The sequence below is a fragment of the Lepidochelys olivacea genome, assembly GCF_965140295.1.
Source record: "Lepidochelys olivacea isolate rLepOli2 genome assembly, chromosome: 2".
NCBI classification, from domain to species: Eukaryota; Metazoa; Chordata; order Testudines; family Cheloniidae; genus Lepidochelys; species Lepidochelys olivacea.
The window spans coordinates 52,912,992-52,929,856 of record NC_140412.1 but is presented as its reverse complement, the minus strand read 5'-3'; the positions used below and the strand labels follow the sequence as shown (position 1 = coordinate 52,929,856).

General features: G+C 43.3%; 1 protein-coding gene across 1 annotated transcript in view; it reads right to left on the bottom strand.

Moving 5' to 3' along the window:
- The window catches only part of ZNF704 (zinc finger protein 704), a 139,700-nt gene extending 126,548 nt beyond the window's left edge, over nt 1–13,152 (bottom strand). Inside the window, exon 1 of the mRNA XM_084619641.1 lies at nt 12,563–13,152. Coding sequence (XP_084475767.1) covers nt 12,563–12,835 — 273 coding nt within the window. The 5' untranslated portion in view covers nt 12,836–13,152. The remainder of the gene's footprint in view (nt 1–12,562) is intronic.
- Nucleotides 13,153–16,865: the final 3,713 nt, after the last annotated feature.

The window sequence follows — 16,865 nt, the reverse complement described above, 5'->3', positions numbered from 1 at the left end:
TCTAGCAGCTTCTTGATTGGCTGCAGGTGTTCTAGTCATCCTGTCTGTCTTAATTGTCTCCAGAAAGTTCCTGATTGTTCTGAAACCTTCCCTGTTACCTTACTCAGGGAAAAGGGACCTACTTAACTTGGAGCTAATATATCTGCCTTCTATTACTCTTCTGTAGCCCTCTGGCCCGACCCGGTCACACAGTGTATACACAGACAATGCATCACCCAAACTACGTCGACCTAAGCCTTATACTTTTCATCAAGGTGGATTTATTAGGTCAGTATAGAGGGTGAGTTACAGTGGTGGGAGGAACACTGTAGTTTACATACTTAGATCAACATAAGCTGCTTTACATTGACTTAACTTTGTAGTGTAGACATGCCCTAACACACAGTTTCCTTCCTCCACCCTTTCTTTTTTTTTTTGGTATGTGTCCTATAGTGTGAAGGGAAATAGAAATAGGGTTTGTGACCAGTTTTGCTTTTTTTTTTGGTGTACAGAGGCAGCCTGAAAATGAAAGTTTAGTTTCTGCTTGTTTGGGTTTTTCTCCTTAGAAATACCAGAAATGTCAGGATTTCCATTTTTGTGTGGAGCATTTCTTAGCTGACCCAAATGCAGACTGGAGGCTCTCTCCAGGCTGGTCTATTCTGCACTGATTTAACTTGGGTTATGTCTTGACAGGCAAAAAGGTGTGTTTTTCAATTATATTAACACAATTGAAAAGCTCCACTAAGATACAGGCTAAATCTGTTTAACTGAAGAAGTGAGAAGTTTAATTCATAACCAAAAAAAGCTGTTCCCTATGTGTTTTAAATAGATATTAATAAAAGTAAACAAAAGCCAAGATTAGAACAGTCTGAATAGCTTTGTTTCTTTGACATCAAAAGTGTCATAACCCTAATTGCTCTCAGGACATCCATAAAGTCTTCAAGAGTAGACAATGCCTGAATTTCTAATGGAAAAACATGAACAAGCTCAAAAAATACCTCCCTGCCCCAAATCTGCAAAATATACCAAACTTACAAGCCCTTCTTTTAGGGGAAGGGAATGTGTCACACTTTGTATTTGTAAAGTGCTATGTCAATTTACATTGATGCACAATTTATTTTAATTACTACTGCTAATTATTATACAGTCAACACTCAACATGAATATACTTCAGTTTTCTCTGGTCAGTTTAATTGCAGTGCACAATCCTAACTCACTATTAAGGCCTTCGTCTACCAGTTCCCATCACTGTTCATAACAGCCACATGGCTAAAATCCCACCCACTGAAATAAAGAGTTTGGGTTTGTAGAAGTTTGTCTCTTATAAGTTCCCCTTATATAAGTATATTGCAAAGTACACATGAAAGCTGAATGAATGAGCACATGACTAATCAATAAGAACGCATTAACTCATTTTGCCCAAGTCTGAACCCACTCAAACACTATAAGTTTAAAAGTTTCAACTGAACTATGGCCATATCTACATTACAAACTTTGATCAATGCAAGCTGTGTGCATGCATAGCTGCTGAACTCTGTAAATCGCCTGGGCGCATGCATACGTTCATCAGCACTGTGCATACTCACAAGGACTGGATGTGTCAATGCACAGTGTACCACAAGCAGCCATCTGGTACAATGCCTTTAGAATTTTTTGGCAATGTGTTGTGAGACAGAAATGACTCACTCAGGGATCTCTGGGAGCCAGCATGCAACTTCCTCCATCCCATAATGCCATCCATATCCCGTAATTTTTGTGGCTTTCTTTTTCAATCCCATAAACCTGCTTAGCACTTTTTGGTGTCTGCCATCTCTGACAGAAGTATGGAGCCCACAAAGGTCTGCACCGTTCTCATGAACATTGCAAATACAGACACAGATTTTAGCCTGTAGCTACAGACCCACACAAAGTACGGCAACAATGGGGGAGGACATGACAATTTCTTCAAGAAGAATTTATTGAGGGACATCGCAAAAAACATTCATGGAGCAGCCGCAGGTGGTGGAGCACCGCTTTTAGGCCCAAAAATTGAGCACTGATGGGACTGCATTGTAATGCAGGTTTGGGATGATAAGCTGTAGCTGAAGAACTTTCAGATGCAAAAGGCCACATTTCTGGATCTGTATGCCAAACTTGCCCCAGTCCACCACCATAGGGACACTAGAATGAGAACTGCTTTGTCCTCAGAGGACTGAGTGGTGGTCACACTCTGGAATCTTGCAACACTGGATTGTTACAGGTCAGTGGGAAATCATTTTGGAGCTGGAAAATTCACAGCGGGGGCCATTGTTATGCAAGCATGTAGAACCATTAATCATAACCTTCTACTCAGGACTGTGACTCTCAGCAACGTGAAGGACATAGTGGATGGATCTGCAGCAACAGGGTTCCCAAACTGCAGTGGGGCAGTAGATAGCATGCACATCCCTATTTTGGCACCAGCCCGCCTTGCCACAGAGTATATCGATAGAAAGGACTACTATTGGTGGATCATTGGGGACATTTCATCAACATCAATGTTGCCCGGTCAGAGGTGGTGCATAATGCTTGCATCTTTAAGAATACAGGACAGTTCAGAAAGCTGCAAGCTGTGGAATTTTTTCCCCAACCAGTGGATTTCAATTGGTGATATGGAAATGCTGATAGTGATTCTGGGGGACCCAGCCTTCCCATTGGCTCCCCGGACTCATGAAGCCATATATTGGCCCTCTCAACTGCACCAAGGAAAGACTCAACTACTAACACAGCGCCCATGGGCGCTGACGAAGACAGAGGAGCAGCAACTGTCACTGAGAGGGCGATGGAAAGAAGAATTCTGGGAATTTCAATCCGCGATCCAGTCCCCAGTGAAGCGATCAGACAGCAGAATGGAGTGCAGGATGTCATCCTTGAGAGCAGGCATAGTAAAATACGATGGGCCGGGCATACAGTGAGGCTCACTGACAATCAGTGGACTTCAGCTGTCGGCAAGTGGTACCCACGGGAACTGAAACAACCACTCAGCTGACCTCCAAAGAAATGGGAAGATTTTATCATGAAAAGACATGGCTGAACATGGAGAAGGAAGGCCAGGATACAAGAAGAATGGAAGACATGTTGTGATTGGCGCAATCTATATGAAAGCTGAAGGACCAATTGATCAAGGTGACTAACTCAGCAGGTGCAGAATGAGAGCTGAATGTGCTATTGGTAAATTGAAGGGAGGCTGGCAGTGTTTACTCACTTGATTGGATCTCAGCAAGAAAAATAACCCAAGGGTTATAGCTGCCTATTGTGTCCTGTATAATTTCACAGCACTTTAACAGTTAGCCACAGTAGCATTCTGTGCTAGACAGTTCTCCAGATCTGGAACTCTGGGCACTGCTAAGAACTGTGTAGTGCTTGCAGTACATTTACAAATATGTGTGCTTTGAGTACCACTATGCATTCTGCATTATGTGTTGTGAACTAAAAAATAATTTGATTCTCAAAAAAATAGAACTTTATGAGTAGGAAAAACAGTGCAGAAAAACAATGCAATACAAACTTTTAACATACATTAGCAGAGTGGAACTTTAAAATTGGAAGAGAAGTAAACATTTCTGTCCATTTTGGTGCACAGATGTAGTCCACTGTGGTTACATGTATGCCACTGGCAGTTCTCACAGGTGAGTGTATGTGATGCTGTGGTTTTTCTTGCTGTCCCCTTGTGTGGAGTGCTAAGAGTAAGGATGTGGCACATGATGCTACATGGAATGTTGGGGGAGTAGGAAGTAGTGACCATGGAGTTCTGCAAAGGGAGGGGAGTCTGGGATTTTGGGGCCTGTAGGTCAATCAGGATGTGCAACATTTGGGTTTCCAGCCGCAGAAGAGCCATTATGTCCTTGTGCATTTCCCCCTTCCTTTTCCTGCTGGGATTTTCTCCTGTCCTATTTCCTTCTCCATGCTGTCAGTCATATTGGCCCTCAAAGCCTCTGGATCATGGTCTGATGGAACACTGGCTTGCAGGATCTCACAGAACATGTCCTCCCTACTCCTCTTCTTTCTCCTTCTCCTCAGGGCCAGACGTTCTGCATAGAGGAAGCACCACTCAAGGTTTTCATGCCAGAAGCTACTGATAAAGACAGAGAGATGTGCCACTGGTTTCACAGTCACAATGGAAAGGGAAAGATGAGTTTCAAAACTCAGTTCCCTTGTTCCTATAAACACTTAATAAAAAATGCTTATTCTCACTTCGGCTTTGGAGTGCCTTGGCTCCCACTGCTCTCCAGCCCCAGCTATGGTGTGTGTGGCCTGCTCGGGAGACGCTTTTCTGTTGCATAAAACAATACAATTTCAGTCCCTATTCCATGTGTATTAGTATTGGGCAATAGCACCGAGTACTGGTATTATTTTGCACAAGTGGTTGCAGCTTCAGCTGATATCTCACTTCTGAGGTTAACAAAGGCACAGAGAACAGAGCTGCTGCTGGTATCCCGAAGCCATCCAGACCCATATGCCGCTAGCTTGTTTACTGCAATGGTGCCAGCCAAACTCAGAATGGCATGGGAAAATGTCCTTCCATGGAGGAAGATATAAGGTAGCCATCCATAGAAACCTTTAGGAGAAAATTGCAGGGTCTCTTTCAGGAGGATAAAAGGACCCTATGTACATAAACAAAGTGCTCCGCAGGCTCTCCCACACTCCCGCCTACTAGGGAAAAGCAGAAACCAACTCTACCTCTGTTTGTTGTACCTCTACCTCTTCTCATATGAGTTGATACCTGTGTCTTACTAACTTGGGGATGGGCTCGGCACCATCTTTAAATTTAGACATTATAAGCAAAAATGCATTTGCACACTTACTCGCGTTGCCTTTCCCTTCAGCAGGCTCATCTGCGCTCCCTTGCAGGACTGGCTAGACTGTGGCAGAATCTCAAACAGCTCCTGGCTCTCAGCGTGGCTGGAATCATCAGCTCCCCTCTGCTCACTGTGCACAGCAGGATTCTCTGGCTCCTTCGAGGTATCCACAATGACCTGCAGGGTGCTAGTGGGATCTCCGCCAAGCATGGCATAAAGCTCATTGTAAAAGCAGCAGGTTTGCAGCTCAGCACCAGATTGATTGTTGGCCTCCCAGGTCTTGTGGGACACCTAACCGAGTTCCTTTGCTTTCACGTGGCAAGGCTGCTGATCCCTAACATATCCCTTTGCCTCCATTCCCCATGCAGTCTGTTCGTAGATCGACACATTTCTACAGCTGCTCCATAGCTGTGCCTGCACTGCTTCTTCTCCCCACAGGCCCAGGAGATCTAATAACCCCTGTCTACTCCATGCAGGAGCGCATCTAGTGCATGGAGCCAGCACAGTTGGTTGGACAGTTGCTCATAAGAAGGGTGAGCAGCTAGGCGTGCTCACCAAGCTTGGCATTTCAAAAACAGGCTGAGGTTTGGAGGGGAACAGGTGTGGTTTCCAGTCTCTGTGACCCCTGGCCAATGGAGTTTACACTTGTGACCAGAGCCATCATGGTCGCATGGAATGGGGCATTGTGGGACAGCTGCTGGAGGACCGTTAGGGTTGACGGAGGTCATGGAGCATCTTCACTCACACAGACTCAACCTCAGCAGGTTGACCATAGATCCATGCCATTCTGGGAGGTGGTTTTACTGCATCACTGTAACAGGGCCCTTATGTTGGCTGGAGACAAATCTGAACATAGACACATGCACACACAGTTCGACGCAAGGGGACTTACATCAACACATCTAGGCCTGATTTACTACAAAAAGTATTGTATTCCTGTGGTGCTTTAGAAAGACTGCGAAAGAAGGAACAGAGGGAAAGAGAGAGAAATGCTACTGAAAGAAAAAAAACAACCCTTACACACACACCCCTCACACAACTCCAACAAAAATACAGGGTGCCAGCCTACGTTTGGGGGCTCTTCTATCTTCAATATATTAACATAGGCTTCTCTTTAGTTAAAAAAGTGTGCATTACTGTGACAGCTGAGGGCATAGTAAGTGCTCAGACTCACAGCCCGCTCCATGTACAACTGCAAGAAGCTGGCAGCAAAGCACTCTCAGCAAGGGGTCCTCAGTTTTGGATTCTGCTTCCTGTCTTCCTCCAGAAGACAAATTTTAGCCTCAAGACCCACTGCACGCCTCACCTGTTTTTCTAGGCCTTTCTTGGGGACAAATAGGGGTGGGGGATGGCTGTGGGAGATGTTGGAGTTGGAAATGCTAATTTGGCTGGTGGAAGCAAGTGGGGGAGGACTTTTATATGTGGAAAGATTTCTGAATGTAACCCCTTGAAAGCACTGTCTTGTAAAATCAATATGAAATGGGTTTTATAGCTCATTATTTTATTTTGAATCTTCTAAATACATATATGCACACAACATGAAATTATTGGGGAAAAGACTCAAAAACTAACTAGTTTTACAACCCTATAAAAATAAGGTGGAGATCTGTAACCCTTTGAATGCAACATGGTTCACCCATCTCTACTAATCAGGAATGCCTATGACGTACAAATCATTCTAGCCAATCCATGCATAAGGCTTCTTTTCCAAACTGCTGCAGTGAATGTTTCCAAACTGCTCAATGTTCAACCCCTACCAGATAGTAGCTAAAATATTCAGTTACAAAACTAAGCAGAAAGTAGCAGTAAACTTCAGAGCTGACATATGAGCCAGCCTATGCAAGCTAACCTGCTCATTAGCAAAATGAAATGAAATTGAGATCCATGAAATTCTGTTCTTTGATGAACATTTAGGACTAAATTCTAACCTTAGGCCCAGTGAACTCCCATTTGCTTTATTGGCAAAGAGTCCTGTGGCACCTTATAGACTAACAGACATGTTGGATCTGACAAAGAGGGTATTCACCCACGAAAGCTTATGCTCCAATAAGTCTGTTAGTCTATAAGGTGCCATAGGACTCTTTGCCGCTTTTACAGATCCAGACCAACACGGCTACCCCTCTGATCATTGGCTTTATGTATGTACGAGAGTAATGTATATGTATCTGAGGGATGAACATGTCCTTTAGTATTCCTACTCACCAAGGGAATTCTCACCAGCCAGTCCTCCTTCCAATTCTCTGTTCATAAAAACTGTATGGTATTGATATAATCTTATCATATGAAGAGTGCAGCCTCAATACACATACTCTATTATTTATGATCCCTTGGGATTTAATGTAGCCAGCACAGGCCACAACACCACAGCCCCTAACAATTACTCTAACTTATTGCGCGATGCACAGGGATTCAAGAGGATTTCACACAGATTAGATGGACACAGTAAAAATTAGTCTGCGCTTCTAGATATTCAATACTAGAGACAACTCCAATATATTAATTTCAGACTAATTTCAAATGGCTGCTATTATAGCTGAAGATGAATTTTCAGCTGTGTCACAGAAGAACAGTTTCATAGACAAACTGAAGTTATACAATCAGCAACTTGGTATTTATTGTTCTCATATGCACATGGATAAACTAGTTCTGATAACACAAGACCCTGGAAACTTCACTAAACAAGATCTTTAAGGTTCTGAAAAGGTCACTTCACTATCCCCCTTTATTCCCTTAGTCTCCATCTCTCTCTTCCACCACATACAACCCTCATGCCTCTTCTAGGTTCCAGGTGGCATAAAGTGCCATCCCCCCAAGGCTTTCTTCCACCTCCAATTCTTTCCTCTTAGGCAAGATCTGGCCACAGTGACCCATGCATTTTTCACCTCCAGACTGGACTATTGCCATTCATTATATCTGGGATTAAAGGTGCAAATGACAAAGAGGCTTCAGTTTATGTGGGATGTTGTGGCAGTGTACTTCCTCACGAGGACACATCCTACCTGTACTTTGATTTGGCATTTAAAGGAGGTGGAGGGTACAAATCCTTATAGATTAAAACCAAGGCTATCATGAGGTCAGGTCCCAGCTAACTCAGCGACTCTCTCTGTCTTGGACCTCTTCTGGGGAAAATGCAGCAGTGAGGCCCAGGATGAAGCTCATAAGAGCTGGAGATAAAGTGTCTGTGGTCAAGAGTGCCCTACACTGGAGTAAGTTACTGGAGGAGAAAAAAGTCTGAGCCAAAGCTTAGCCATCTTCAGAACATGCTGCAAGACCAACCTATTTGCCAAACACTTCCCACCATAACAGAAGACAAGAAAATACTATGATGAGTCACATGCTAAAAAGAGATAAGGTAAAAGGGACTCATTAAAAAAAAAACAACTTCAAAAATAGATATTTGATTAATTTCACTATACATCAACTCATATTTAATAAGGTCTTTAAACTAGTCAGCAAATATATTTAGATGAGCGTTAATGAAAATCAAATGTAGTCAATTTTTCCCTTATTTTCCACTAGCCGTACTTACAATAGCTTCTTTGCTTGCATGTTCTATCTATTTTCTCTCCCTGACGTCACTCTACTTTTTCTTTCCTATAACAGATTGTGGCAGATGACTTCTTGACTTCTCTTTAGTGTCTCTGTCATCCTCTTTCCCTCCACATTTTAAAATATGTTAAATAGAAAGCTGATTGATGTTGTCACCAGTAAATACAGTATACAACAGTTTTATTTCTTTATATTAGAGAGGGCATGGCTTTGGGGGTATGGTGGCACAAGCAGTTTTCACGAATTGGTAATTAGATATAAAATAATTTTTTCAAGCCCTAACTCCAGTGCAGCCCCCATGCCAAAAAACTGGACTATTGCAATTCACTCCACATAAACCATTCAATGAAGACCACTTGGAATCTTCAGCTAATGTAAAGTTCTTTGATCCTTCAATATCAAGTTGATAAACACATTTTAGATACCTACAAGAGACAATGAGAATGTTGCATCCCTCTTACTGAATGGTGTTCTCTGGAGACAGTACACATTGCACCCGCATTGCATGGAATGCAGTGAAAACCACTGTTTCCAGATTTTGAATTTTATTTATAAAGCCCATCATGATTTAGGTCCTGACTACATCTGAAACATCTATTATGCGTCATCTCAATAGCTGACATCAACTGGTGTCAGTTTTGCTAAGAGTTCCCAGTTCTGAGTTCTGGGAACAGGAGATAGAATGTTTTTGGTCACAGGCCCTTGGCTACGTATTTGCCAAGAATCAAAATTTTCTGACGTTTAGTGCATGATGCAAGGCCTATTTGCTCCTATGGTTTCGGGGTCAGAGTGAGCTTCATTTTGTCTGTTTCATTATTTTTAATGTGTTATGTTTTAAAATTATTTTATTAGAGTCCTGAGAATTGATTCATGGGGGCATATGTTTATCAGTCTATAAACAAGGGCATTCTCACTTATATACTTGTACATGTTAAATTATAACTCAATATTTTGTTTATAATACTTAATCAAGAATAAAAGGAAAGGAGTACTTGTGGCACCTTAGAGACTAACCAATTTATTTGAGCATAAGCTTTCGTGAGCTACAGCTCACTTCATCGGATGCATACATCTTTTTGCAAATACAGACTAACATGGCTGTTACTCTGAAATTAGTCAAGAATAAAACACTGAAACAATGCAGTTTGACAACTATGCATACTCTCTTCTAATATACCAACACCTATGTTACTACTCAATGAAAGCCACTATTTAGTGAAAGAGATAACACTTTAGACCAAGTAAACTACATTGAACAGTATCTGATCAAAAAACAAAATTACTACCGTGATCTGATCTATAAGACTCACATGCTTGTCAGTGAACATTAGGCACATACATACAATCAATGCAAGACAGAAACCCTCACATCTGAATACTGTCATATGTATTCACATAACACACTTTTCAAAAGAATGTTTTCTGTGTTGGCAAATAGTATATTCAGGAAATCCACACTGTATGCAATTTATAGCTATATAATCCAGATAATATTTAATTTTATCAGTATTCCACTTTAGACTTTCCCCATTAGCTTCCTTCTCCGATGTGATACAAGATGTAATTTGCCTCATATCATATGCTTTAAAAAGATTCACTTTCCATGCCACACGCAAAGACTTTAATAATTGTAACTTCAGTGGAACGGGGTGATACATGGGATTAGTAATCGATCACAGAGCCCTTCATCTCTAGATTACCAGTTCAAGTGTCACATAGATCTGTAGTGACTAAGTAGTTACAAGGTGTCAACTGCTTGGAAACCTGAATAATATGGATTGGTGGTCTCAGTCCAGATCACAGTGATGTGTCACAAAAACTATCACTCCAACTGACACCTTTGCAAAAGGCTCTGCAGACAGGCCAAATGATTGAACTTGCTTGGATTTACCCTCACACTCCTACAACAATCCCTCTGAGTAAGGACTGAAACACTTTAATAGCGCAGAGGTATCATGCATTGTTGATGCTTTTGTTTTGCTTTTTTCTGTGGATATGCAAAGGACTAATATCAACCTGGCACCTTTCACAAGTTCTATAAGGTTTTCATATTTTTTCCTCGTTGTTAGAAAATCATTAAATAGAATAGTTAAAACTAAAAAAAAAAAGTGTATATAATTATCTGGCTTCAATATAAATGTCCCACAACATCTCTACCTACCTGTGTCCCCGATCCTGCAAAGACTTACTTTATGCAATATGCTTCACTTTACTACCATTACTATTATTATTTACCATGAGTTGTCTCATTGAAATCAATAGAGCTACTCATGCTAGTAAAGTTAGGCAAGTGCATAAACCTTTGCAGGTTCAGGGCCTACAGGCATTTCTAAAACGCTCAGACAAGTCTTGATCCCGAGCACACTGAACTCAATGGAGATAATCACATTGACTTTGAATCAAGCCTCCACACAGGGCCTAGGCCAGCGGTTTTCAAACTTTTTGAGCCGAGTTCCCCTCTTTGAGGTACAATTTTTGGGTGTGCCCTCCCTCAATACCTGTCCCTCTCGCCTTGGGTTTTCAGGGTGGGAGAAGGTATGTGCGACAGTCTCTGGGGATGGAGCGAGAACTGGGCATGGAGGCATTGACACTGACCCACAGGCTGTGTGGCCTGCTGAGGTAAGTCAGGAGGTGGAGGTGGCACTCCCTCCCCGAGCCCCCCCACGCAGGACTGTCATTGCCGCTCACCTCCCTGAACACTCCTCTGAGCACCCCACGAAAACCTCTTGTGTAGGCATTGAGTAAATCTTAATATTCAATTAATATGGAAATTAAACATTTTTTTTAAAATCACCCATTTAATGCAGCTTACCAGAGCTACCTGTAACCCTCATATCCTAGCACTTCTTGGCAATTGTGTCTCATGTGACACATGGGCACTCATATGTCCAGCTTTACTCCTGAAAAATCTAAAGTGATGGTCAAAATTAAGTTACAAATCCCTCAACATCATCTGACCATAAATCTTGAGAACATACATTTAAGAAGGGGAATATTTGTGGGGTTTTTTTGTATTCTAAACCACCTAAAATGTTAGAAGACATCACCACATCCGTTTTAATTGTAAGATTCCCATGACTTTGATTGCTTTTCCCAAATCCCTGATAAAATGCTAATTCCTACTTCAGAAAAATGGCTGTACCCACTATTTCAGAAACCAACAATCCCCCGTAAAATTATACGGTTAACAAAAAAACAAAAACAACCCCGCTTGTTTTTGTTGTTTACCACGCTGAGCACTAGTAAAGTAAAGCTCACACTACTTTCAATACTTGTTGAGTACAGAATCAGATTTAAAAGGGGATCACAGCTGTTAATGTTATAAACAACAAAACAGCTCCTCATTTGCTACACCCATGACTTACCCCTCCTGTTTCAGTGAGCTAAGGAACAGCAGTAAGCCAACAATATAGCTCCTTGTAGCTAAACAATGGATTATTTTACATGTTGAGATTCTCTAGTTTATATCTTTCTGTGTATTACTGCAGTTTTCAATAGCATTTTTAAGCTAAAAGACCACCTCTCACCCAGAGGAAGGGGCAGCAGACACAATGCCCATCTCTGAGCCCAAGCCTGGAGAACAGGGTGGCATCCACAACCCATACACCCACACCAGAGAATGGAGCAGCACCCACCACATCCCCCCGCCCCCCCATGCCTCACCCTGGAGAAAGAGACAGCTTGGGGCACTGAGGGGGTGGTGCACCCAGTCCTGAAGTGCACCCATAACCCTCACCCCCAAGGCTCCCCTCCTCCAGCCTTAGAAGGGCAGCACCTCTGCCCCTCCCCTATCACCCATGCCCAACCCCAGAGAAGATGGTGGCACTCACAGCACGCTCCCCATCTTCACCCCCCTCCCCCCCAGGTGCGGTGGGGTCACGGGTGCTGCCCCCAACACGCCAGTTCTCCCAAACCACGACCTGCTCCGTCACCCCACCACGGGCAGGGGGCAGCACCCGGGGGGCAGCACCCATGACGCACACCGCCAGGCCGCATCCCAGAGAGGGGGGCAGCCCGCCCCCGCGCGCAGCTTCTCGCTCCGGACTAGGGAGCGGCCGCCCCGCCCCGCCGGCAGCGACACCCCGGAGCGGGAGCGGGACACCTCGCCAACGCCTCCCACGGGACCAGGGGCAGAGGGAGGCCAGGGCAGGGCCCTCACGACCCTCCCTAAGTGGGAGGGGGCCGGCGGGACTCCAGCCCCCCGGCCCGGGACGCACCTTCAGGCTTCCCTTGGCGGGGATGGGCAGCGGCGCGGGCGGGCTCCCCAAGCCGCCTTCCTCTTCATCCTCCTCCTCCTCCTCCACCTCCACCACCACGTCCTCGTCCTCCTCCTCCTCCAGCGCCGCGGCAGAGCCCTCTCGGCGGGGCGGCCTCCAGCAGCCGCTCTCGGGCTTGGGGACCCGGCCCCCGTCCGGGGCGGGCGCTGCCAGCGGCACGCTTCGCCGCCGGCTGCCCAGGCTGGATCGCTTGGCCAAGCGCCGCGCCTGCATGATACGGAGCCCGGGGCGCGCCTCAGCTCAGGGCGGCGGCCCCGCGCCGGCCACTCATAGACACCCGGCGGCGCTCACAGCGGGACACAGCGGCTGGAGGGGGCAGCGGGGCGGCGCAATGGGCGCGCTGCAGCCATGGGACAGGCGGGTGCAATCGGCTCGGGGGCGGGGGGCACTGACTCCCCAGTCCCGCGGGGCTTCCCCACCCCGGCGCGGGCCTGCCCTGCCCTGCCCGTCCCCTCTGCTCTGCCCCAGCGGTCGGCAGCGGTGCGTTCCTGCTTTACTCGCCTCTCCTTGCAGGCAGCCCGCTCGTCCCCTGCCCCAAAACCCGGACTGGATTCCTCCCGCTCACCGTGAGCTCAGCCGGGCGCTTCGCAGGAGAGCAATGGCCATGCTCCAGCGCTGTCACCACCACGCCTCTCCCGGGGCGGGAGGAAAGGCTCGCTGCTGCTGCTTGAGAAAGGGAGCCAGGGCGAGACGATTAGCGGTGCTTAACATTTGCCACATGACTGGCCCCGTGATGACACTTGAGGGATGCGGTCATTTAAATAAGCTCTTATAAACACTTAGGATTAGTAGATTCCCACCATTAATCAAAACCAAACCGTCATTTTGAAAACAATCATTATCCGGCAGTTACGCCTTCTCAACCTAACCTCATTGCGAGGGGCATCATTCATCTGAGTCCCAAAGTGTCCCATATGTTATTTACAACAGAAATAAGGAATTCCGAATCCGTTAACTATTATACAGCAACGTGTGTCTCCATGTATACAGGATCACAGGAGTTAGAGATGGTGCTCCAATAAATTTGTTTTTTTCAAATCCACCCCCCTGTGCATAGAATATTGTTCTAGTAGACGATACAGCCTATATTACACAGATATAGCACTTTCATTGATAAACCACAATCTTTCCAGAGCAGGATACTTTGTTATTTTTAAAAGGACTCCCTGAATCAGAGCTACCAACAGTTTGAGAGGATAGCCCTTGGCTTTGCACACTTGTTCTAAAGAATTGGAGTCCTAACCAGTGTTACAGGACTATGGCAGCTATTAGCATCCTCACCTCTGCTGTCGTTCCCCCGCCCCCCTCCCACTTCATTTTTAAATGTATTAACGTGCTGTGCTGTTAATACAAGTAACTTTCTTTTCTCTCTCTACCTCCTGCTTCTGGGTAGGTGGGGATTTACATCTTTCTCTAAAGCATTCTTGTACTTGTGATAGGATCTGTGAATAGACTGACCATCGCCAATTCTCCTATACCTAGTTCTTATTCAATATATTTTCCAAAACGTCTTGAAGTAAGTACTGCAAGCACTTGAAAGACTCATTTTGCTGTAGCTTCACCCTCTTTTACCAACTATAATGCAATGCTGTTTTATTGCTTTACCACATGCTTAACAAAACACAGCAATAAGACTGTGATACTGCCAGATACACTGGCAAAAATTTGCTCAGTTGGGGATTGACAAGTTTGACAATAGTCATCATTGATTAGATGTGCAGTTCTCTCATACCTTCTGACATACATACGATTATCTAGCTTCTTACCTCTGTTGCGTTTAGTGGCTCAATCCTGATTTTGCAAAAGAGACAAAAAGTAAATCCCTCCTCTTTTCACTTCTAACCACATACATTGGAAGGCAAAATGGACAGCGTAAATGAAGTCCAAAGACAGGTTTAAGTTTTGCTTTAAATGTGGGTTCCATCATGCCTAAGGCCTAAAAGCCTTGAAAGGTTAAAGACAGAGTGAATCCATATATACAGTACATTCATGTATTTGAATTAGGGCTATCAATCACCGTTAACTCAAGCAATTAACTCAAAACTAATTAGCTCGACTTAAATTAATCACCCACTATTAAACAATAATAGAATACCAATTTAAATGTATTATAAATATTTTTGGATGTTTTCCTACAGTGCTCAGGAAATGGTGGGTCAAAACATGAAGGGGCACACAAATGTTTAGCATAGCTGACAATGTAAATACTTTACAATGCTACAACAGTGCCATGTAAACACCTGTTCTCACTTTCAGGCAACATTCTAAATAAGAAGCAGGCAACATTATCTCCTCTAAATGTAAACAAACTTGTTTGCCTTAGTGATTGGCTGAATGGGACTTGTAGGCTCTAAAATTTTACATTGGTTTATTTTTGAATGTAGCTATGTAAAAAAATAAATCTGCATTTGTAAATTGCACTTTCATGATAAAGAGATTGCACTATGGTAATTGCATGAGGTGAATTGAAAAATACCATTTCTTGTATTTTTTTTTACAGTGCAAATATTTGTGATAAAAATAATATAAAGTGATCAGTGTACACTTTGTATTCTGTGTTGTAATTGAAATGAATATATTTGAAAATGTAGAAAACATCTAAAATGTTTAAATAAATGATATTCTGTTATTGTTTAACAGTGTGATTAAAACTGCAATGAATCATAATTATTTATTTAATCTCATGTTTAATCATGATTAATTTTTTAATTGTTTGACAGCCCTGATTTGAATATCACAAATCTAATTTCTGATCTTCCATAATACCTTAAATCCACAGTATGGCTGTCTGTCGTATCCAACAATGATGTCACAACATCTTTTGTGGCTCCATAGGTTAATCTGTGAGGAGCAAGGTTGCAAACAGATGTCACATAGGAATGTGTAGGCTGAAGGCTGCTGAAGGCTCGGCATTAAGTTTGACCCTTTTTTCCAATCAGTTTTACATGTCTGTCTCTCTCAAAGTGTTGCTCTCCATTCAGGTCTGTCCTTAGTTATGTCTTCAAAGTTATCAATATTTATGTTCCATGAGGTGAGATTTTGCTTACAGGTGTCTTTGAAGCATTTACACTGATCACCATTCCTGTATTTTCTAAGTTTCTGCTAGACATAGAGGATACTTTCAGGAGTCTGTCATAATATGATCTGTCCATCTAAGCTGAGCTTTGATAGTCATCGCCTCAGTGTTGGTTGTTTTTGCTCTTTCAAGGATGTTAATGTTTGACTCTTTGTCTTGTCAGTAGACCCTCAGAAGAGAGCAAAGACAGCCCATGTGAAAATTTTCAGGTTGCTTGATGTGGCTGCAGTAAACTGTTCATATTTCGTATCCCATATAAAAGGGATGCTATCACTGCTGCATTATATATCATCAGTTTTGTTGAGAGTTTGATGGTATGTTGCTTGAGTGTCCTAAGCCTTCCTAAAGCCTGACTTGCCTTTTGAATTCTGTTTTGATATTTCTTGATCTGTAGAACCATCACTTGAGTTGACACTGCCAAAGTATGCAAATTGATTGTCATTCTTTAATTTTGGACCATCAATGATTATATTTGGCTCAGGGAGCTGATTGGAAGAGGACTTCAGTTTTTTCCAGGTTGACAGTGAGTCCAAACTGTTTAGTTGCTTCTGAGAACCTGTCAAGGATAAGCTGTAGGTAATTTTCACTATTATAGCCTTTTTTATTTAAATTGAATGTAGTAATTTTGTATTCAACTACCATGAGTTTAGATCCTACTGCTACAGTTTCAAGCACAACTGAATGAAAATTACTTCCGGTGTTTTTCTCAAATTTGGAGACTCTAGGAGCACTCAAAGTCGAAGGATAGTGACCACAGACATAATCACAAGTACAAAGTTTTATCTGCACTACAAGGTTTTTTTAAATCAATAAGTAAGGTTACAGTTACCCATGCATATAGAAATCCTACACAATAACTAAGACTGTAATCAAACTCACATCCTGAAAAATATTCGAGGACCCAATGGACCTCTCAATAGATAATCATCAATAGAGGGATGGTTCCTGCTAGTGTTTTCTGTGAGGTCAATTCTTGGGCTCAACCCTTGAGTCTTCCCACTTTTACCCAACTAGGGAATCTCTTATCTTGTTGTTCTGAGCATACATAACACCTTATGCATATGCATGAGGGTTTCAAACCTCTTTTCCTTATCTGTGCTTGTATATTTCATGGATATTGGGGTGTCCCAGTTTTCCAAGGTTGTTCTTAGTTCCTCTTATGCTCAT